Genomic DNA, 24,119 nt, shown 5'->3' with positions numbered 1-24,119 from the left:
TATGTAATGTATTTGAAGAAGCCAAAGGACAGTGCTTCTGTATTTTTTTTCTCCTTCTACCATATAGGACCTGGGAAAATCAACTCAGCTCTCCAAGTTTGGTAGCAGACACCGCTACTCTCTAAGACACCTTGCTGGATACCATTTTAATAGGCTTTCGTCATACTGAAAGCAAATGTGAGAAAATCTGGGTGTGGTGGGGCATCCCTGTCACCTAGCACTCAGCTGGTAAAGGTAAGAGGATCAGAAGTTGAAGACCTTCCTTCACTACATAATAAAATCAGCAAAGGATACATAAAAGCCTTTCTAAAAGAAGCCAGGATAGGGTGACTGAAGGGGGCTTGGACTATGCTGAAATAAAAAGATTTCAATTCAAGAACAGTTAATTAGCATTTAAAATAATCATATTTTATAATGTTGTGGAACTAAATACTGAGTTGTTCCCATTTACCCTGGAATGTAATATCTAAATTTTTATCTTAATTTAGTTTACCTCCATTTTAGCATTATTACAATTGAAAATTGTATTTTGTTTCATTTTTCTGAATTCTCTATTTTTTTCTGCATTCTCTATTTTGAAACAAGTTAAAATTAAGAAAAATATATAGCCCTTTTTAGAAAATTTATTCTTTATCCATTTTTGCCAATTGCTTAAACTTTTTCTAGTTTGTTTCATTATTGATGCTGTCTCCTCTTCTAAATAATTTGAAAAGGTTCCAAAGATGAAAAAGTTATTTTTAGTTATTGGTGAATGTTTGCATCTGTATAGACTCCTTGCTTTTTATTTCCACAAAATTATTACCGGGGAATGAAGAATTCCTCTTGCTAATTTTTCAAAACTACTTTATATTCTTGAGGAAACTGCCTTTGGGTAGCTTTAAGAGCAGTTTGCATGAAAGTGGTGAGTACAGATACCTTGGACGTACAGAACTCATAGCTGAGATTGAATTTGTGTGCGAACCTGCATGTGAGTGGAGGCACATGGAGGCTACAAGAGGGTGGCTGATTCCCAGGAGCTGGAGTTACAGGATGTCCTGAGCTGCCCAGTAGGTCATGGGAATCAAATTCAAACACTTTGCACAAACAGTACAAACTTAATTACTGTATCGTCTCATCAGCCCCTCATTTTAAATTTTGAGGCAGGGTTTCTTCTTGTACCTAGATCTGGTCCTTAGATAACATCAGTAATACAGCTTGTGATTCTCTGGCCTCTGCCTCCTGAGTGCTGAGATTATAGGTGTACTCCATGAATCCAGATGTATCGAACCAATCTTATATTCCTATGACAAACCTATCACTCAATATGCATCATGTTCTATTTGCTTTGCTAGAGTTGAGGGTTAGTAAGCTTAAGGTCATTTTAATTGTATCTGGATTAATATACTGGCAGTTTAAGTTTTGTTTGTTTTTGATTTTTAAGCATTATTAATAATTTGAGATGTTCTCCTGTACTTCAGGCTAGTTCTGACTCCCCATGTACCTGAGTACGCCCTTGAACTTTGAATAGTCCTGCTGTCACCACATCTGGATTTTGTTGTTCTGAGTACTGACTGTAGGGATTTGTGCAAGCTAGGGAAGCACTCCATCAACTGAGCTAGATCACCTTGCCTCTAGTTCCAGAGACCTGGGGTTAGAGGGATGTATTACCAGGTCCAGGTTATGGAAAGCTGAGCATGGGACACAAGGCTTCATGCATGCTAGATAAGCACCCAGCTAACTAACTGAGTTACAGCTCCCATTCAGTGACTTTATTCTGCCTGACTCATTTAATTTACAATAACGCCATCCAGAATCATCTGCACTGACTGCTGATTGTCTATAATTTCTTTTCTTCAAAAGACTGAATAATGAATGGTTGTATCGTGCCCTCTATTCATATGTCTAATTATTTATTCAATAAACATTTACTTACTTACTGTGATTTTCAACTTTAATTATTAACCTGACACAACCTTGAATAATTTGGGAAATTATTTTCAATGAAGTTTTTTTCCCATTTGGTTGACTTCTAGGAATATTTGTGGGTGACTTCCTTAATTAAGATATTGATTTGAGAAGACACCGTCCCTGTAAGCAGCACCATTCCCTAGGCAAGGGATTCTGAACTGTAGAAGAATGCAAAAATAGAATCTAGTGAAGAAGCAAGCAAACCATTATTCATGCCTTTCTTCATTCTGCTGTGGACTATGGATACACTGAGGTCAGCTGTCTTAATCTCTTGCTGCAGTGACTTGCCCACAGTGTAAGCGAGAAGACATTTTGAGTTGAGCCTATTCTCAAACTTGTGATGCTCCTGATAAAATGTTCTAAATGTTGGATTACAGGTATGTTCTATAACACACACCAAGCCAGGAGCATGCTAGGATTTACTTTTATTTTTTTCTATTCATTTCTAAATATTTGGTGATTTACCACATATGTATAATTTAATCGCTTTATCTTTAAATAGTAGACTCTTTGCCGTGGTGATACATTGTTTACGATTTATTAAAGCCAGTGGAGATCAAATAGTAAAACAGTCAAGCCACTAATTCTTATCTTTACCTCAGGTTTACAGCGCTGATTCTGTCTCCATGAGCTCTCACCAAACCTCAGACTGCTGCTTTTCCTCAGCATGGCTGAAGAGAAATCAGTGCCTTCCTTTCCTTAATGTGGCTGGAGAATGAATGCCAGCTCTGAGATCCTGTTCCTGTCCTAAATATCTCTCCTGTGATTAAAGGCATGAGCTCTGTTACTCTTTTAGATTTATTCAATCTTGTGTAAACCTCGTTGGCCTTGAACTCAGAGAAATACATCTACCTTCATCTCCTGAGGCCTGGAATTAAAAATGAGTGCCACCACTGCCTGGCTTCCATGAATAACTAGTACAGCCGTTTTGCTATTTTGATCTCCAGTGGCTTTGATAAATCATAAACAATATATCATCGCACTTTGGTTTATTTTTAATATTTATATTTATTTTATATGTATGTGTGTATGCCTTTTTGTCTGTATGTGGACATGAGCATGCAGGTACCTGCAGAAGACACAAGAGTTGGTTGAATGCTCAAGAGCTCAAGTTACAGGTGTCTACCATCAGCCTGACAGGGGTGCGGGCAACTGAACTGGGGTCCTCTGAGAAAGCAGTAAGCAATTTTAACCACTAAGCTATCTCCTTAGATCTTTGATCTATTTCTTTCTTTTTTTTTTTGAAACAGGGTTTCTCTGTATTGTCTTGGAGGCTGTCCTGGAACTCACTTTGTAGACCAGGCTGGCCTCGAACTCGCAGAGATCCACCTGCTTCTGCCTCCCGAGTGCTGGGTTTGAAGGCATGCGCCACCAGTGCCTGGCTCTTTGCTCTATTTCTATATGAGACTTGTAAACAGTCCTTTAGCACTCAAAATGTGTTTTGGGACTAGAAGATTGCCCAGCCATTAGAGGCTGTGAAAACAAAAAGATGACACATTTTGTTGTTGGATGACATATTTCCTATCTGTCTTTTCATATTCTGTCATTGAAATATTTTGTAGCTTTATTGGTATCTCTATCATCTATCTATCTATCTATCTATCTATCTATCTATCTATCTATCTATCTATATCTCTCTCTCTCTCTCTCTCTATATATATATATATAACACATATGTAGTTAGGACTACCAAAGTCACTAAATTGAACTGTATTTATCTCTTCATCAGTGATTCCAGCTTGTTATGAATTTTGAATCATCATTTTAGATGTACAGATAGTTCTTCCTGGATAGTCAACAATGTACCATCACCAATTGACTATCAAGCACTGGCCTAATCCTGTTGGTCTACTTTTATGAAGTAAAATACATATTTCCTTAGTGTTGATTTGACAATTATGTGTATCAGTCTGAAATCTGTCATTCTGTTCTTTCCTGGTTTATCTTGTATCTGAAAAAATGCAGACAATGCTTATAATTATGTCCTCCTAATTAGTGCTGTTTTTGAGGGTACTTTCAATATTTTTCTATAAGTCTTTGATTTGTAATGGCTTGATTATGAGCTATTACATATTTACTTATTTCTTATCTATATTTATTTGGATTTACTAAATACTTGGACATATTGGATACAACGGAAACATTTGTAATAGAGCAATGTTATATCGTTATATTTTAATTAATTTTTTCTTACTCGAGTATCTTCATCTTACAATTTTCAACATATGATTTCGCATGTATATCAATTATCATTACTATACATGAAAGTAAGGTTTTCAGGGAATTGAGTTAAGAAGAAAAGCAATTATATGCAAATGTCCATCCTCTATGCTCTGGACTCTGGAACTTTTGTGACCAAATGTTTCAAACTCTGGCTGCTTTGACTCTCCAAAATGATCAGATATACATTAGAATTTCATTTTTTCTCTCAGTAATTCACAATTGTTTAATTCTACTTGTCTGTTCCTCAGCAATGTTTATCATGAGGCCAATACAATTACATTTTCATCACAAATACTGCATATTTTCACTGAAAATTTCATCTGTTTGTTCATAAAGCAATTTGTTAAGGATCTTTCTAATTGTTTGCCAAAATCCTGCTGACTCCAACATGGCTATACTTGATATGTTTCTACAGACTAGTTTTGAGGGAGGAAACTGGATTATAATTCTCCAAAAATATAGAATATTTGGCTTTCATAAGTTTTGCATGGTTGACAATTGCCTATTGAATTTTAATTTTCCCTTTAAAACTTAAACTTCCTTCTGATGGAAAAGCAAGGTTTAAACACTCAGCCAAATACTAGAATATTTTACCATAGATCAGTGGCATTCTTTCCTAGATGTCCCAGCTTCTGGGCTGGGGATTGCCTGTGATTCTCACTGATCACATAGATAACTGAAACAATCATAATTTCTTTAAATTCCACCTCTATGCTTTTTTCTCTACCAAGACAAGGCTGAGTGTGGGACTGATCACTAGAATATGTAACTCGTATTCTTTCTTCCTATTATCCCATATCTGAAACAATTGTTTTATATAATTTTAGTGGTTTACTAAGGAATAAGTCACCAACAGTGCTTGCTTCATCATTTCCACAGCATAAATTTGTAAAGTTTCTTACTAAATAATCCTAGAATCCTTTATGCATCTATCAAACATATAACATAAACATTTAAACTATTGATCCATTTTTTTACAAAGAGCCTGAAATATGATACATATTTAAGTTGTTGCAGACCTTGGAAAATTCAATTTTAGAAATTGAAATTCAACTCCCTTTTACAAGAGAGTGGGACAAGTGCCATTTTCATCTATTTTTACTTACTATAGGGAAGGAAACATTACCAAAGAGCTAATATGACCTAAATGAGAATGTGGCCATCTTTAAAGAAAATGGAAAGAATACTTTCAGTAATGTCAGGGAAAAGAAAAATATGGACAGAATCCTCAACTGGAAAAAGCTCCATGTGGTTTAGACCACCTATGTGTAGCAAATCTGTATTCATTCATTTCATTAAGAGGGGAGTGATTTCTTCTTTGCTTCTTCTTGATGCCACTCCCTTAAAAATGGAAAATTTAAGAAAGTAGATTATGGTGTGTACTTTTATTTACCAGTTTTGAATGCATAAATGTGTAGTGTGTGTATGTATATTAACATACCTGTGTGTGCATATGCGTGTAGAAGCCAGATAATGTTGAATACTTGAATTGTTCTCTGTGTTACGTACTGAGACAAGATCTCTTACTGAACTTGTAGCTTAGTAATTCAGCAAGTGTAGCTAGCCAACCTGTAGCTAATCCCCTGTCTTCATCTCCCAAAGACAAGGATTATAATGGGTCAAGTACACTTGTCTGGACTTTACATGGGTGCTTAAGTACTAAGGACTATGTGAAAATCACCTCATCCTCTGAGACATCTCCCCTGCTACAAAAGGACAGACATTAAGGATTTATTCCTTTTCCTACTATTGTTGTAAGTAAAAGACTAAAATTACTATATGAAACTCTAACCAGACCTGACTTCCATAGTAGTTACTCCTAACCACTTTATCTTACACAAAATATTAAAATAAGTTAAACTCACCCTACTGCATGCCCCGGTGGTGGACTCACAGACCGTGAGGATGGAGATGTTCTGAGGCCGATTCAACCACCTGACAACTGTCCTGGTGTTGCTCACCCATTTAACCATGGTGATGTAATATTCTCTAGTTTGGAAACAAAATTAAAATTTATGTTTAGATCGTGAGAATCATAGAATACTGGTAAGATCCATGTGTTGTTTCATATGTAAAAAATGAAAATATTCATTATAAGAATGTTGTATTTAGTATATATATATGTAAACATACATATTCTTGTTTAAATATCCACAAATACAAATTCAAATAAATGTGCATATATATATGGTATAAGAAAACATATCAGAAAGAATTATTTCCCAGAAAAGGAATTTTTGGAACAATGAAAACCAGCAGATATTTGTCTTTTCTGAGAAATGTTTTTGATTGGAGCTAGCATGTGAAAAGCAGGTATATAATTTTTACACTATGCTATACTTTTTGTTGAAAGAACAATGAAATCAATAAAATGAAGAATGTATTCTTAATGGTTATGTCCTATGTACCACTTTCATGTTGTACCTTACATATGAAAGCTTTGGCTACACGTGTATATATGGTTACGTGTGATATTTAATCTTCCCATCAACTAAACTGTAGTTTGGATTCAGATAGAAGACAAATCTCTGACATGTCCATGAAACTGTTTCCAAAGAGGTTTTACTGAGGAGTGATGAGTCAATTGGAATGTGGCTGTCACATTTGCATGAGTTACAGAGTGAATAAAAGGAGAGCGAGAGTAGAGCATAGACATTCTTTACAACCTGCTTCCTGAGTGTGCATGCCATGTGACCAGCAGCTTGTTGTTCCTGCTGCCATGCCTTCCCCCACCATGATGGACTGTACTCTTAAACTATGAGCCCAAAAAACCCCATCATTTCTTTGGTTGTTTTTATCATGCATGTTATCACAACAACAAGAAAAGTAGCTAACACAGTGGAATATTTTTTTAGTCAGTTATTGACTAAGAAGTGGTTTCAATCTTTTAATCATAGTATTTTATATAATATTGTTACTCATCTTGTCTTAAACAGTTAAAAATAAAAAAGAAATAAAACTAAAGCATCTAGCGGACTAGATAATTTTTTAGCATAAATATGTTGATAATTCTGTGAATAATTTCCTCAAAGTGATGGAAGAATTTTATAAATATATAATTTAATTTTATTTATGACATGTTCTTATTTTATGTTTGGAAAAATAACATAATGTATCAGGAAACTCTGAGTTCCAACACCATAAAACCCAGCCATCATGGTTTGATTTATGATAAAAAGGAAAAAGCAACAAACTTTCTAGATATGTCTCCAGTTGCAAAACAGAGGTGCATCATTAAAAACCAGATTAAAAATGTCATCTGTGCTTGTTGTGTAAAAACTTGTATTTAAGGACTTCAGACCTGACTCAGCAATTAAGAGTACTTGCTGCATTATCCTGAAGACCAGATTTCAGCACCCAGCACCCTCATGGGACAGCTTCTAACCTCTTGTAACTTCAACTCTAGGATCCAATGCCCTCTTCTGGCTCCTAAGGGAACTGCGCACACATGATATTGTATAATTAAATCTTTAAAGAAATAAAATAAGACTGATATTTGTGTGAGTTGGTGAAAAGTATTATTTATAGATAGGAAAACCTAATAGAATAAATATTTTGTCCTTGTTCAACACTGGGAAGAGAAACAGTTACATGAATCTCACGAATCTCACATTTTTTTCCTGTGCATTTCTGAACAGCTACAGTTCCCTCTAAAATATGTTAGCCTGTCAAAATGAAGATGTCAGGCAAAGGACAAGTATAACTTGCCATGGAGTGATGTCTGACATATTGTTTTCTAAGCCTATTCAAAACAACTGGAAGCTTTCACAAACAGCTGAGGCTTACTTACAAACTGCCAAGCAACTCTGAGGAACCATAATACCATGGGCCCTAAGCAGTTATCAGGGCAACCCTGAATCACATGAAGAGTTGATTTAGTTATACTCTGTGGCGAGCTCACTGGGCTGGAGTCCTACCAGGAAGACAGTCCTACTCCACTTTCAATGCTTTGTTTCAGGTAAGCTATTTTGCACATGCAATATTTAGCATTATGACCTCAAAAATGCCTAAAGGTTCTGGGGTATTAGCTCAGGAATGTGTATGTATGAAATTTGTCACAGAAACACAGGAAGGGAGATCAAATTATATACACTCGTACATACTGGAATACTCACAGACACATAAACAAAATGCAAGTATCAACCTGTTATAAAATTAAGCTTTGAGAAAAAGGAATCATGTGCCCCATATACAATCAGGAAAAGAAAGGCTGAATTATGACAATAGATATTCCTGAATGGCAGCTATAAATAGCTAAAGTTTTACTAAACTTAATATGAATACTGTAAAGATTTATAAATCCTGCCACGAATTACATTAAAATTAACATGAACATTTAAGTATTTATCAATAATTATAAAAATCAAACAGTCCACAGCATTAGGGAGAAAAGTCTATATCAATAAATTGATTTTAATTCTACATAAAAGTTTGTCTCAATTACCTAACCTGAATAATGTGGGGCAAATTGAGATGTGAAAGGAACATGAATACCTTTTAAAGGAAACAATAAAACACCAGAATTGAAGCATTTGACTAAAGTTCTCTTAGAAACACCTTCAAAATCCATTCAAAGACAGGGATACACTTCATCAATTGCGTATCCTGGTCTACAGTGACTTCCATAAAAGTTTTGATATTTGGAGAACAACTCAAATCCTAATAGCACATTTCTGGTTACTGGTGTTTTTTAAGTGGATGTAAATTTAGATGAAAAAAAACTCAAGATAAAGTATCTTGTGATCAAACACTTATATTGATCTTTGATGAAATGGTTTGGTTATTTTATAGCTGTTACTCATGCTTACAAAAATGTCATATGACAAACCTTTGTGTACATATTCATAGGTGAGCATCACTTTCTACGTGGCATCTAAAATCTGAAGAGTGACAACTATTTCTGAAAATTTTTTTTTACAGTTTTAAAAGGAACAGTTTCCAAGTATTGGAAATTTCCACTAAGCTGTTGCACAAACACAACATGGAAATTAGAGCATAGGCTGACACTTGGGAATTGAGGAAATATGGGTATACTATTGAATCACTTCCTGATTCTGCACTTTGTTGACCTTTAGGTCCCAGGTTTACTTTTCACTTTGATTCCTATCATACACTCTGTTAACTCATGAACATAGACTGAGTCACAGAGCAGACATGCAGATTAAAAGGAAACTACTCTAGTCATCGGTGACTTTCTATCATAGCATGTCCTGACTTAGGAGGCACAATTGTCCAAAGGGTATGTGGAATGGAGTACCAGAATTACCTCAAGATAGGTGTGTTGGAAACTGGATCTCTGTTACCTGGCTTAAGTACTGTATTTCTGCCTTCATTCCTTCCTTCATTCCTTTCTTCCTTCCTATCTGAATACAAATATGTGGATGTGTAAACATGAGTATAATAAGTATGATGGGTATAGAATTCAACGTTCACTTTTTCCTCCTTAGTCAATCTCTCTCTACTCACCACCATCATTATTATTATTACTATTGTTATTGTTATTATTATTATCATTATTTGCCACAAGGGTTCTAAGTAGCCTAAGGGCTCATCAATTCAATCAGACTATTCAACAAACTGTAGGGACATACATTTTTCTTCTGTATTACCTCTGAGATTAGAAGTATGGACCACCCTTCTGTATTTTTTTAAATCTGTGTTTTGGAGATCAAATGCAAAAGCTTCCTGTTTGTACAACAAGCATTTTACTGACTGAGTCATCTCCCTAACATCACACTTGTATTGTCATTGGTTTACTGTGTAATCACTGTTGTCTCTTCCCAATATCTGTGTACCTATTCATGCCAGTGTCTTTGAGCATGCCCAGGAATCCTACCCTAAGTACAATATAATGGTTTTCCCTATTGACTCAGTGTAGGTGCATTCTAAGTTTTGTTAACATTATACATCACTCGAAAAAAGGTCCTTTCTGTCATTTACATGGAACAGATACATGAATGAATTAGACTTTCCCCAAAGCCTAGACACTCCTTGGAAGAATTAGAATATCAGTCTAGACATATGCCAAGGAAGTGGGAAGCCACAGCACAGCGGCATTAAGCTCAGATGACAGGAGCAGTCCCAGAGTCACATCAGTGATGCAGGTGATAGTAGAAAACCTTTAGTAGATAAATGCATTCTAAAAGACACTGAGTGAGTAGAACTAAACAGGTAACCACATAGGGCCAGCACACCATTTCAGTGTGTAGAGGTACGTGCTGCCAACTCTGGCAACTAAAGTCCAATACCTAGGACCCACGTGGTGGAAGGAGAGAATAAATTCCAGCAAGATGTCCTCAGGCCTCTACACACATCTCCTCACATGTGTATGAACAAAAATTTTAAAAGACATTGTATCATTTTCTCAAGTGAATGCAATGGTTATTAATGTCTTCATGACTAATCATAGAAGAATATTTTTACTAGCTCTAAAGGAATACTTTGACCTTCTGAGGTAAGTTTTCTAGAAAAGCATCTAGTGTTTGAAATACATTAAGCTAGTAGTGAGAGCATTTGGAAAATAGCTCTACTTTTCTAGGTAATATGAACCATCTCACTTTCCATTGGGTCTGGTTCTGGGGATACTGGAAGGGAACAGGGAAATTACTTTATGTCTCTTTGAGCTGCATTCTATCCAGAATCAACACAGCTGCATTTAAAATAGGATAAGCTGAATAATGATACAATATGCCTCCCTCCCCAACTCCAACTCTTCTGTGCATCCCCACATGATCCTCTTAAATCCATGTCTTCTATTTGTCTGTATATCTACATGCAAACACACACACACACACACACACACACACACACACACACACACACACACACACACCATTGAGCCAAGTTGATATTGCCTGCATATAAACGGATGTAGGGATGTAGGGCTGACCACATGATTATGGGAAATCTATCTTTGCACTTATTTCTGACGAAAACTGACTTTCATTCCTTCAGCAGACATAGACTTCCCAGAGTTCTTCAACTACAGATGGAGCCTGTGAGCTCTTCGCTGATGCATGCTGGAATGTTGAACAGGTATGGTCTTGTGTAGGCAACCATACTGCTAAGGCACCTGATTGTTATATTAAAAAGCTGAATAACCAACAGCTAGTCAGGAGAGGGATACACAGGGCTGGCAAACAGAGAGGATAAACAGGAGGAGACATCTAGGCTCAAGAGAGACAAAAGAAGAGAGAAGGGAGAGAGAGGGACACACCTAGTTCCAGAAGTCAGGAAGCCCCCAGCCAGGCATGGAGAAAGCAGGAAAGTAAGGTATACAGAGAGAGAGAGAGAGAGAGAGAGAGAGAGAGAGAGAGAGAGAGAGAGAGAGAGAGAGAGACACAAAGAGAGAGACAGAGAGAGAGACAGAGAGAGAGAGAGAGAGAGAGGTAAAAATTTCCCAGACAAAATGTAGATAATGAGAAACAGATTAAACTATGAGCTAAGTTAAGGCTGAGCATTCAAAAATAATAATAAGTCTCTGTGTCATGATTTGGGAGCTGGTTGGTGGCCTAAAAGAAAGGCTGGTACAGTCTGTGTAAAGATTAGGGCTGGCTCTTTCTTTCATAGATGTACATGCTTCTTTACTTTTGATTCATTCACTCATGTCTGTTAGATCAAAACCCAGAAACAGAACTTTCTGTTTGGTTCATTCAACCCTACTACAACATATTTTTCAATCAAGGACAACTTTAGGCTTCTTTCACTTTCAAATGGATAAAGTACTCTGAAACTAGATGAAATGGTATTATCTGGCTGGACTTATTGAGGCTGAGATTCTATCACAGACATTCATTCTTTCTCAGTTTTATCTTCTCCATTCATTAAAAATAAGTTCATATTAGATAATTAAAGAGGGACTTTAATCAGAAGTGTTACATGAATTCTATTACCTTTTTAGATAACTTCCATATATATATACATATATATGTACTAGAGTGTGTTATCTGTAAATATGCTCAATTTTGACTAAGTTTTCCTAAATATGTCAGCATTCAAATATTTTTACAATAAAACATTTAACTTAGCCCCATCTCACCTAACACAGTGTAAATTATACTACCAACACACACACACACACAGTGTGGACTATGCTACACACATATATATGAAGCTTCGATACAAACAACACACACCTACAAAAAAGCAGTTGTTTGATAGACTGCAAAGGACCAAGACAGGTATATTATGTATGAATAGTGAGACTACTCTTCAAGATTAGCTACTGATTTCATCTTGAGGACTTTGCTAAATTGACTATGACAGTGAATTAAGCTCTTTAGAAGCCTGAGACATTTAGGGCTGTAATGTATACATAATTACCTGGTTGGTTCTGAACATGTTTCCAATACCAAAATTTACACTTTTGACACACATCATATGTACTTATTTTCAATGCTCATTCAGGCATGTGCACGCCACAGTGCATGTGTTAAGGGGTGGGGATCAGAGGACAACCTTAGATGCCATTCACCTCCTTCCACCATGTTTGAAGCATGACCTCTTTTTGTTCATTACTGTGACCTCATTACTTGTTGACCCACGTGCTTGCAGTTATCCTCTTGTTTCTGGCTCCCATCTCACCGCAGGTGCACTGGGACTACAGGCACGCAATATTACATATATCTCTATGTGTGTCCTGGAGATCTACACTCTTTCTTCATGAGATTACCTATTGAGTCATCTCTCTGGGTCCTGTTCACACATTACAGAAATAAAAGCTTCTGATCTTAAAATAAATCATATTTCATTCAAATATTCTGCTTACAAAAGAACACCAAATAATATATTGGTAAATTGTGGGATAAAGTAAGGCAAGCTACATACGTTTTAGAGAGAATTTATTCTTTTAATTTAGTTCCCCCGCCCCAGGGCTCAAGTAGCCCAGGCTGACCTGGAACTCCTTATGTAGCTGAGGAAAATCTTGTACTTCTAATCATCCAATTCCCTTTCTCAAGGACGAGGTATGCAGATGTGTACTAGTATACGTAGTTAGTTTTAAGGATTTACACAACCCAGGACTTTGCCCGTGTCAGGCAATCACTCTGTCAACTGAGCTGTAGTCCCAGTCTCTGATTGTCACCTTCTAAAGAGTGCTGTTCAAAAAGAATGGACCACCTATTCTCTGGAAGAACATTCAGAGGAAAATTAACCGCTGTCTTCTCTCCTTCATGTTGCCAGCCAAAGACACAGTCATCAACATCTTTCGTCATTTTGTGGTATCTCTAGTCACCTTGAAACTAAATACTTCTTAGGTGCAGCCAGACAACCAGAATGACTTCATTCCCAACTGATGGAGGCAACCTCCACTTCATTTTCAAGTGGAATTGTGGCACTGATCACATCATTTTCTAAATTGCAACAAAATGATAATTGGATGGAAAATGTCTAATTCTGCTTAAAAGTGGAATTGAAATTGCTTACCTTGATTTAAAAATGTCAGGCGGCATCAGCTCCAAAGTATGAGTTGGTCCATATAGGTTTACAACGTACAATTTCACTGTTGGGTTTACTTGACCTGCCTTTGAAAAAATAAAAGTTGCAATATGTAATATATAAGCATTAGACTATATTGAAACAAGGAAAGAAGAGGAACTTTAAATAGTTAAATTGTGTGTGTGTGTGTGTGTGTGTGTGTGTGTGTGTGTGTGTGTGTTTACTGGGGATGAAAAGTTCAAAATGGTTTTCACATTCAACCACTTGATTACTTTCAATTGTTTTTGTATATTGCTGCTTCTGGGGCATTTTCCTCAGACAAAGGTTACAGGAAATCAGAGTAGTTGTATTTGTTAGGAGGTTCATCTGTGCTCCTTTTTCAGAGCTGAAAAAGGACTGAGCATGCAAAACAGCCAGTAGACAGAGTGACTGGTCATATCATAGGACATGAACTGGAGTGTGGAGCTTTTTACTGGCCACAAAGAGAGGGAAGGAAAGAGGAAATATGCAAAAGTGAAAGAAGCCAGTAGTAAAGATGTGAGGAATGGAAGGAAAGGGAACAGAAAATGTAAAGAGAGGGGAAAGGGAAGGAGACAGGGAAAAAAGGAAAGGGTACAAGAAAGGGAAAGCAAGGGAAATCCCACCCACCAGGATTATAGAAATGCTACCCAGAACAGGCTGCCACAAGTTATCCTCTGACCTCTATCTGTGCAAGGGAGATGTGTACCAACACACACACACACAAATAAATAAATAAAATGTAATTTGAAATAAATGCTAAAATATTAAAAATCTTACCCACATGCTTCAGATACCACATGTTTAAAATTCAAAAGAGTCTAATGTAGTCCATTGCATTAATGTGCCGTCTTTCTCTTTAAGCTTTACTGATTACTGAATGGGTGACTCATATTTTTAAATGACCCTTGAGAGGTGCAGAAAGGCCCCTCACTGAGTCTGTGGCAGGAAAAGTAGAAATGCATATATAATTTGGTTTCAGTTAATCAAAATTCCATTAAAGGAACAATAAGTTCCATATACAGTAGTTGGTACACTTCTAGTGTGTGACATGTTCTAAAGGCTCATGACCTAGATTTGTCACTAAATGCCCCTATTTCAGTAAAAGATTATTCTAATCATCCTCTAGATAAAAACAGAGATGCTAAAGTAAAATCCTTAATACTGAGAGAACTGAGTCTTACACATACTAGTTGTGCCTTCTGTAACTTCCAAGCAATGACAAAATAATTCGTGTTCAAATATTCTATGAGCTAGAAAGACAAATGAAGGTTAAACTCTCTAAAATAATCCTCAACCAACTTGCATAGGGGAATGAACAAATGACCTCATGCTTAGCCTGGAGAGATTGCTAAGTGGTTAGATCATGTGGCATTTGACTCCCCAAAACCTAAATAAATACCAGGAATGTTTGGTGGCTGTCTCTTCTTGCCACATACTCAGAGAGGGCTACCTCTGCACCTCAAAGGATCATTTAAATATATGGGTTGTCTATTTTGTAATCAGTACAGCTTAAAAACAATGAGTGGTCATATTAATGCAATGAAATTCAAATCACAGAAGGTGGAAAGGGGATACACAGAGAGCAGTGACAAACAACTCTAGCCATATCAATGAGCTGTGGGTTTCACTGGGAGACTGCTCTTCAATGAATGAGGTGAAGGGGCAATTTAGGATGATTTCTGACATTATGTATACATACCCACATGCATCCGCAAACATACGGAACTATACATATGCACTCAGCACACACACGAACAATGGTCAGAGAAAACTAAAGAAAGTGTGTTCATTAATAAATGATGCATCAAATAAGTTGCTCTATCACAACATGGTGCTAAACAATATACAACTGTCCTCAGAGTGTGATGAGGCTTGAAAAGACTGTATGTGATATAGAGAAGGGGAAAAGGAATAAAAAAATTACTTGAGTTAAAAACTGAAAGAAGGCGATCCAGGTTATTTAAGGAAGGCAAAAAGAAATCCATGCTCAAGGGACTGACACTGTTTCATTTGGTTATCACTAGAGATTGGCACATCTCTCAACATGTGTCACACACAAACCAGAACTTTGTAGCCAAAGAAAGTGGTCAGGAAAGGCTTTAATAAAGGATTGCCATGAGTACTGAGCCATTATTGGGATCATAACTAATGTATGTTTTTGTTTTATCATTTCTCAAGTTAGATAAAATCAGTTAAAATTTAAATTTCGTTTTGTTATGTAACTTGGCTATCCAGACTCTTTATTGCCAGAAGCCCTGTTTCCCAACTGACAGACCAAGAGTCAGAATCCCCAGGTATGGAACAATGTATCTGTGTTTTCACTACAGAGCCGAGTCATCAGTAATCTATAGTGATAAAATAAACTGTTCAAAGGTTTTATAATACTCTACCTGCTACCTATAACCATCTATCATCATATTTGTCACCTATTTGTCATTTATTACCTAATGTCACTTACCTATTACCATCTATTCATCATTTATTAATCACCTACTAATCATTTATCCCGGTCACACATTTACTATTTATTTGTCAACTATCCACCACCTAACATCTATCCATAAATATATCTTTCATTTTTCAATCTAAGCACACCTCACTATATATCAGAAGTTAATTTTCATGAGAATGGTCCAGAGGGATGATGCCTACCTTCAGCACAAGTTTGACCTGATCACTGCTGTGACTGGAATGTGTTTTAAGGTCTGGCAAACCTGTGAGTCAGAGGAATCTAAGTTCAAATGTTGGCTCTGTTCTAATGTACCATAAAGTATGTGATTAAAATTCTAATGTGCAATTTACTTAGTTTTAAAAATTGAGACAGTATACCTCTGAAAATATGTCAGAAAGGAGATATCATATGAAAAAATGTTTCTTTGGATAAACGTCATAGTTTTGTTGTATTAACTAACAAAAAGATGTCTAAATAAACTATCTAAAAGAGGATATGGCAATGCGCTAAAATGACTTGTATTTTTATGACACCAATTCTTACCTTGTTAGACAAATTTGTGCTTATATTTTATAATTTAATATACTAACTAGACGAATAAGGTCATTAAGTTAGATTGGATCTTTCTGTGAACTCTTACCATAGTTTATGATTTGCCTTGTAAAAGACACACAAACTGATCATTCTGCCACTGGAACTGCAAATTTGCACCTGTGCAGGTTGACTGATAGCCCAATCAGCTTCCACATTAAAAACTGTACACACGAGGCCATTTTTATATAAAGGCACCTCAGTGAAGCATCAGGCTGCTTCCCAAATTTTGCTATTCAACATTTCATAATCTCAGTTACATTTTTACTTTTCAGTGTGGTTTGGAATTAAGCAAACCTAGTGAGTTCATTTTCACCTTTTAATATTCAAATCATTCAGAGAGTGTGCAAATTAGAGAGCTCATCTCCTTGCTTTCAGCAGTCCTATTTGCCACAAAGACTGCAAATCCACGGAATCCCTTCCTCCGTGATTCTGAAATGCAAGCCTCAATAATAATTAACCTTGTTTTACTGGCAACTAAATTGTCATTAAACGAGATAATGTTTTAATTAAGAAGATTAACCTGAGGTTACAGAGAGAGAACTCCGCATCTCTTTTGTGCTGAGTTGCTAATGATAGGGTATTTTATGAGCACCAAATCATGCTGAATTAAATAAAATCCAAATATATTTGTTTGGTGTAAGTGTTTCATCAGTATATCTGACCGTGCTGAGTTTTGCTGCACCAGTTTTTAAATCTAGCTTAATTTAAATAGCAGTTTAGCATGAACTCAGCATTATCTCCATTTCTAAAGTGTCACTTTCTGAAAGTTTATTGTATGCAAGCAAATTGAACCTGCATTTGTTATGGGAAAACTAATGATCATTTAAAACTAGGATAGAAAAGATTAAGTTTGGAAATTAAATGGTATACTATAAAAGATACTGCAACTATTTGTGAGTACAAGGACGCAAACCGTAACATTCTTTTTTGAAAACTGATGTCTTAAATATGTGAGTGGTTATCTCACACAAAAGCAATATCCATGCAAGGGTGCTGCTCTTAGTTTTGTTTGGTAGAATGCTTGTTCATTTTTATTTTTCATTCATGTAGACGTGTGTGCATGCAGGTGGCACAAAGGGTATATATGTATGTATGTATTTATGATTGTTCATAGCTGAGAGGGTTACTTGAAGACACATCTAAGCACATTATTTTTAAAAATGAAAAGCAATCGCAGGTCCCACTTTTGAGAAATAAATCACTGTGTTGTCTGTTCCATTAGGTTGAACAAATTCTTTTGTGCACTTGCAGCAAGTGCCGTTATAACACTAAATCTTTACCTTTTTCATAATGAATAGATAATGTTTCAACACCATTATTAAATTAAGCAAGGAAAGTATTAATATAGTGGGGAAGAATGCTCAGTTTATCTAATGCGAAAAAAGGACTGGGGTGTTGTTTACAGGCTCAACCATCATCCACAAAAACTTTCAATTGTTAAAAAGTCACAGGATGTTTTTTTGTGAAGAGGAATCGTTTGTTGTAGGGACAGACTACCATTTATTGAAGTGCACTCACTTGGTACCTTCTAAGCTCTATCCAGAGATATCAAGAATAACATTTCCAATCATGGGAGTTCATTCCTGTCAATCTTTGTATAACACTACAACCATCAGAAGGAGGAAGAGGTGACCTCAGGATATACAGACATTCTATTCCTAGAGCATTATTCATACTTCCAAGGTTCTCCACAGTCAAGATTTATTTTCTCCCTACAATGTCTGAGTGTAGTGTTTAAGAAAAGGGACATGTATGTAGCCTCAAACTTATTCCAGTCTTGCTGTGTTTTCACAACAGACTGGGCCTAACAAGTGTGATAGCTTTTTTGTCCTTGATATTGTACATGGACAATGCAGTGAACGAGTTCAAGGATAGCAAAGATATTTGCGCTTGAGGAAAACAAAGCATATTTCTCCAAACCAGTGGCTCAAAAATGTTTTTAATGGTCAAGGAGCTGTTTTTGGTGGGTAAAGGGGCTTTCCACCTCCCGTGATGACCTCATGTTGGAAAGGGAGGACAGATTCCTCCTATAAGGTGTCCTTTGATCTTCAAAGACGTGTGCCGTGGCAACCACACCCAATCACCAAGAGTAAAAACAATTTCTTGCCTTGCATAATTAAGAATGAAAATATACAAAGAAGACTTTCAGAAGAGCTCTTTCCATGACCAATGCAAAATAGTCTCACCATAAGCTTCTTTTCTGTGTTTTACCGAGGAAACCAGTGTTTAAAAAAAAGGTTGACTACAGAAGACTAAGTCAGTCCTCGCCAGTGGTAGAGGAACAATTGACACTTAGTGGCTACAGTAGAAAGAGACTATTTTTTCTTTAGTACTGTGACTATAATAGGTTTCTTAGTCTCCAATGGATAACCTCACACCCTTGAATATATGGGAAATACTAATTGAACTCAGTGGGTTATAAAAAAGGAAGAGAATACAAAATTGAGTAGGGGAATTGGTGGAGCAACTTTCTGCAGAATTTGTAGTTAGGTAATAGGGATTAGATATAATCAAAAATGGATTACATACATGTATGAAATTCTCAAACACTAAATAAATTGTATTACATTTTCTCCTTTTAAGTGAATTTTAGAGTCCTGAGATGGCTAAGTCAGAAAAATGTAATGCAAGCCTGGAGACCTGTGTTTGAATCTAACATTAAGCAAAACCTTGATCATAGGCATGGGTACCTAGGGATATCTTGAAAGCCTAAGGCAAAGGATCTCTGGAGTCCACTTGTCAGCCAGCCCAGTTAACTTTCTGTGCCCCCAGGCTCAGTGAGATAATTTGTCTCAAAAAATAAAGTGCCCAGTGATTGAGAGAGACATGTAACATCCTGCCCCTAGGGTCCATACATACATTTGCACACTCATGTATAAGTAACACACACACACACAACAACCATCTCCACTATCAGCACTACCATTACCACCATCACCACCACCACTACCATTACCACATCCACCAGCAACATCACCTTCACCAACCCCCACTCCCACCACTACCACACAAGAAACCTTGAGGCATTAAGAAGGGCCTGCAACAGAAATTCAAGTGATGTCCAATTCTTCATGTCCTTGTCCCAGAGACCTCATTCAACACTTGAAAATAGTTTTGCTGTCTAGGCAATATTTCCCTGCGCTTCTTTCCCTATAAAATCTTTTTATATATCTTTTCTACCTCTGGATAGGACTCAACTGCAGCATTCCATAAACCATATTCCATATGCCAAAATAAGGCTGATATTAATACACTTCCTAGTAAATTTTTATGCGTATTCTATTCTTTACTGATGGCCTTTATGAGTCGTCAATTCTTGACTGGAGATTTTTTTATGCTCAGTCAATTTTTATGAGGGAATTAAAATACTTATTAACGTATAGTACATTAACTGCCCTAAGAAATCATCTGAAAGCATCTAAAACTTTTTGAAACTAGGAAATCCTAACTTATGTAGCTGTAATATTTCTTTATATTATAATATATATTCAGAACTCCAAGGATGTTCTTTGGAGAAACCTTTATCCTCATCTCAGATTTGTCTCTTCGTTTCCTTTCACCCTCTTTTCAGCTCAGTAGGTGAGAAAAAAAATAAAAAGTGAGCATCAAAAGGGAAGAAGTACAGCAATATGTCTCACACCTTTTATCATCTGTACAACTGATATATCTGTGTGGGGGTGTTGGGATATGTGTGTGTGTGTGTTTACTGTGAGTGAAGTTGTATGTGCATGTGTATGCATTTGTATCAAAGACAGAGGTCATTCTTCTGGTGCTATCCACTTTATTTTTTTGAGACAGAGTTTCTCATTGACATGGAGTTTATCATGAGCTTTAATCAAAGTGGTCAGGGAACTCCAGGTTTCCATCCATGGTATTGCAAGTAACTAGACAAGCATGGTTTTTAACATGGTCTCTAGAGATTGAATTCAAGTTACTCTGCTTGCATAAATGATTTGTTTTCTGAACAATCACTCCAAGCCCACCTATACCTCTTTCTGCCTACACTCCTTTCTCTTGACTTCAAGTGACAAGCTTAGAATAGATGACTTTGTCTACAGGTAGGAAGCCTAAATTTCAGAGGCACTCTTTCCTGAACCAAACATATTGTCCATCAAGAAACTGATGCAGAGAGAAAAAATGAATAGTCCTTTTGTATTACTTACCTTGGGGTATGGGTACTGCTTTGCTTTGGGGTACAGTGCTCCAGTAAACCTAGGTATGACCATATTAGGCACCAAGGAGTCATTTATCATCAGGAAGGCAAGTCTCTCTCCATCAGGTGACCACCAGTGGGCGATGTGAGAATGCAGAAGTTCCTCTAGAATAAATGAGTGTTATTTGAGATCAACTGTAGAGATGTGGGCTCAGTGACCCACAAACATCTGTCCTTGAAATTGTCATTGGACATAAACATTTTCTAGACAGCGTGTTAGGTTTTAAACACTTGTCTCAAAAGTCTGTATTTTCATATTGGTGGTCGAATCCCAGGGAAGGCAGAAAGAGAGGAAGATGAAAATGGAACAGCAAAGTTGGCATTTAAGGTAGTATGGACTATGCACATGAAAGTATTACTGGAGTGCAAAGAGTAAGAACTATGAATGAAGATGAAATACAGCTAAAACCATGCCCACTCATGATATCATTCAAGCATATTTGCATGCAACTTTTTTCTTTTCTGTCATCATACAAGTTGGTGGCTCACAACAGTAGTTACATTCTTTTTAGCTCCAAGGAAGGAGGATGAAATATAGAGAGATATTTTTTCATATAACATAAGGTCAACTATATGCTACTGACTCAGCAAGTTAATTTGTAGGAACCACATCAAAAGTTCCCATATTATGCACCCTCTTGCTCCTATAGTATGTGATTATTATGGCTTTTGCATAGACAATTAGAAGGAAGTGAGTAGAACCAGGTTTTCTATTTCCATAACTTCATCCTAGAAAGTCACCTCAGGCCAGCTATGAACTTTAAATGATGTTACCACCACTGTTCATAAGTCTATACTATATGATTCTATGTCTGGGAACAGTTCATCACAACATTTATGAGGACAGTGATGAGTTGGCTGCTCTTAGATTAAATTATAGTGGGTTACTCTGTGGTTTACCATGTATTCCTTCTATAAACAATCTGTTTGTAAACAACCCATCTTCAAGTCATCTTACTAAGTTAGTTCTTTTTTTCCAAAGGGAAGAAACAATATATGGGTAACTTATAGTACAATATGTAGTTGTGAGTCTTCAACTGTCATTGGTGGTGTCCTAGAATGACATGTCAGTAGAGGTGAAAGGTGTTGGAAGAAAAAAATACATGTATAACCTGGCTGTGACAAAATAAATGGTGGCCATCAAGATTGTAAAACATGGTTGGCATTATTCTTCTAAAAATCTAGAGGACTGTCATAGGAATAAAAGAGAAGTTCAAGCTGAAAACACATATGCAGAATGCAATTTCCCATAGCATCATTGGAATAGGCCTTTCCTTTTGTATTTGGAAAAAATAGCTAAGATCCAAGAAAGCCCAGTAATAGACGAAGATTTAAAAATCACCCAGACAATGGATTATCAAGTGGAAATGTTCCCTTTATGAATCTACCAAAACATGCAGCACCAATCCGCTATAAAATGGAAGTCTAGATATGTGAGTGACTAGACCTGAAGAGCACATGAGACTGCCTAAACTGCAGTCTCTGACTTGACTTCCTCCTTCATTTCCCATCGGTGACTCAAGCTGTGTTTCCAAATATGAGTCAGGAATGGGCGACGGCTTAAAGTGTAGGCAGATCCCTGAGCATGGTCCCATGAGCAAGCTGGAACTGGATCAGAGCTATACTACATTCTGACACAGGAAATACATGGAAGCACAATAATAAATAGATCCTCTGACTTTCAGAATTTTGAATAAAGTATTTTCTTGTTTCTGGAAAAAGCATTGACTTGTAGGTAGTAACTACTAAATGTCTCTTGATCAGACATATGAGAAGAATAAAGCCTGAAACTGAGAGGCAAAGAAATGTAGAGAAGAATTATCAGAAGAACTAAATTACATACAAATATATTTATGAGGACATTAGTGTCATGTAATGTTAGTAAACTACACCCATAAGCCAAGTTGCTATCAATAATCACATGGGACAATATAACCTTTAGAGCATTAGACAGTCTTCAGCTCCTATGTTACATATAAAGACCATAATTAACCATCCTGTCCCTGCTACATGCTACACTAGGCAGCTATCTGGTAACAGACTGACTGTATAGCAACCCTTCCCTCTAGTGAGGCAGCATCTGTGTCAAATAAAGGCACATGTCCTGGAAGTTGAATCTATTTGCTGCCTATGAGTCTGTGGACACAGCTATATGGAACCTTACCAAAATATCTGTCATTGTCTTAATAACCTATGTTACACTGACTATAAACATGCAAACTTTATGAAGAAGGGCCACAGGGTCACTCAGTATAGGAATCTGATGGTCTTATCCTATATGTATCTGCATTATGTTTCTGGAATAGTGGGTGAGTGGGTTCATTTTTTCTATGGAAATACTGAATTTTGCATTTTATTTGTCTAACAACATTAAAGATGAGACAACATTCTAAAGAAAGCACAGGGATTGATGATCTAGGATAGAAATAGCAATGTACTATCACTGTGGCACCACTAACCCACGGGACAGTATGCTTCCTGCTCTCCTAGTTGTGAGGATGGTAACTTAGAAGATTTACTGCCTGAAAGGAATAATGACTCCATTTGGAACATATTCACAAGTCCATTCCTCTGAATTAAAAACTCAAATTTCTCTTGAAATCATTTTGAGCTCAATATAATGAAAAAAAAGCAGAAAATACAGTCACTTTGATCTGATGATATAGCTTATCTACCAGAAATGAAGTAAATTGTTACTATACCAAACAAGTGATTTGCAAATACTTCTTTGTCCCATAGTGCTGATACATGAAAAAAAAGTGCTAGAGAGTTGGCTCAGTAATTAATGTGCTTCTGATGCAACTAAGAGGACCTGAGTTTAGATCCCCAGAAACCAAGTAAAAGTCAACCACATTTGCCTACATTATTGATTCCAGATCTCATCTTGGGAGACAAGAGGAGGAGAGGTGCAATCTCCGGACTCTTAGGGTTTTTCTTTCCTGGTTTATGCAGAAGTAATGAACAACAAGATACTGTCTCAACCAAGAAGGGTAGGACCAAAATCTGCACTATTAAGTGGGTAAAACACGAGCATCTTTACGTAATTTCCTTGACAGACATCCTCAAAAAGGCACCATTTCTTACATTGCAACTAGCAGGGCATTTATTTGAGGATTGCAACTTCCTGTGTTAATTATATTATATTATTTACAAACAACTTCTTTTTACGAGTCACAAAACAGTCTAATTTAGTGTAGTTTGGGCTTTTTTTTTCTAAAAAAAATATCTCTGTGA

At 36.6% G+C, this 24,119-nt stretch overlaps 1 protein-coding gene across 2 annotated transcripts in view; it reads right to left on the bottom strand.

Moving 5' to 3' along the window:
- Dpp10 (dipeptidyl peptidase like 10) overlaps positions 1 to 24,119 on the bottom strand; it is a 1,552,828-nt gene that overhangs the window by 84,808 nt on the left and 1,443,901 nt on the right. For both annotated transcript variants that reach the window (XM_005079885.4, XM_005079884.4), the window contains exons 9-11: positions 20,836 to 20,990; positions 13,594 to 13,691; positions 6,036 to 6,159 (exon numbers count right to left, since the gene is read on the bottom strand). In XM_005079885.4, coding sequence (XP_005079942.1) covers positions 6,036 to 6,159; positions 13,594 to 13,691; positions 20,836 to 20,990 — 377 coding nt within the window. The remainder of the gene's footprint in view (positions 1 to 6,035; positions 6,160 to 13,593; positions 13,692 to 20,835; positions 20,991 to 24,119) is intronic.

This window comes from Mesocricetus auratus, unplaced genomic scaffold, assembly GCF_017639785.1.
Source record: "Mesocricetus auratus isolate SY011 unplaced genomic scaffold, BCM_Maur_2.0 Super-Scaffold_100676, whole genome shotgun sequence".
Lineage (NCBI taxonomy): Eukaryota > Metazoa > Chordata > Mammalia > Rodentia > Cricetidae > Mesocricetus > Mesocricetus auratus.
This window is presented reverse-complemented; position numbering and strand designations above follow the sequence as displayed.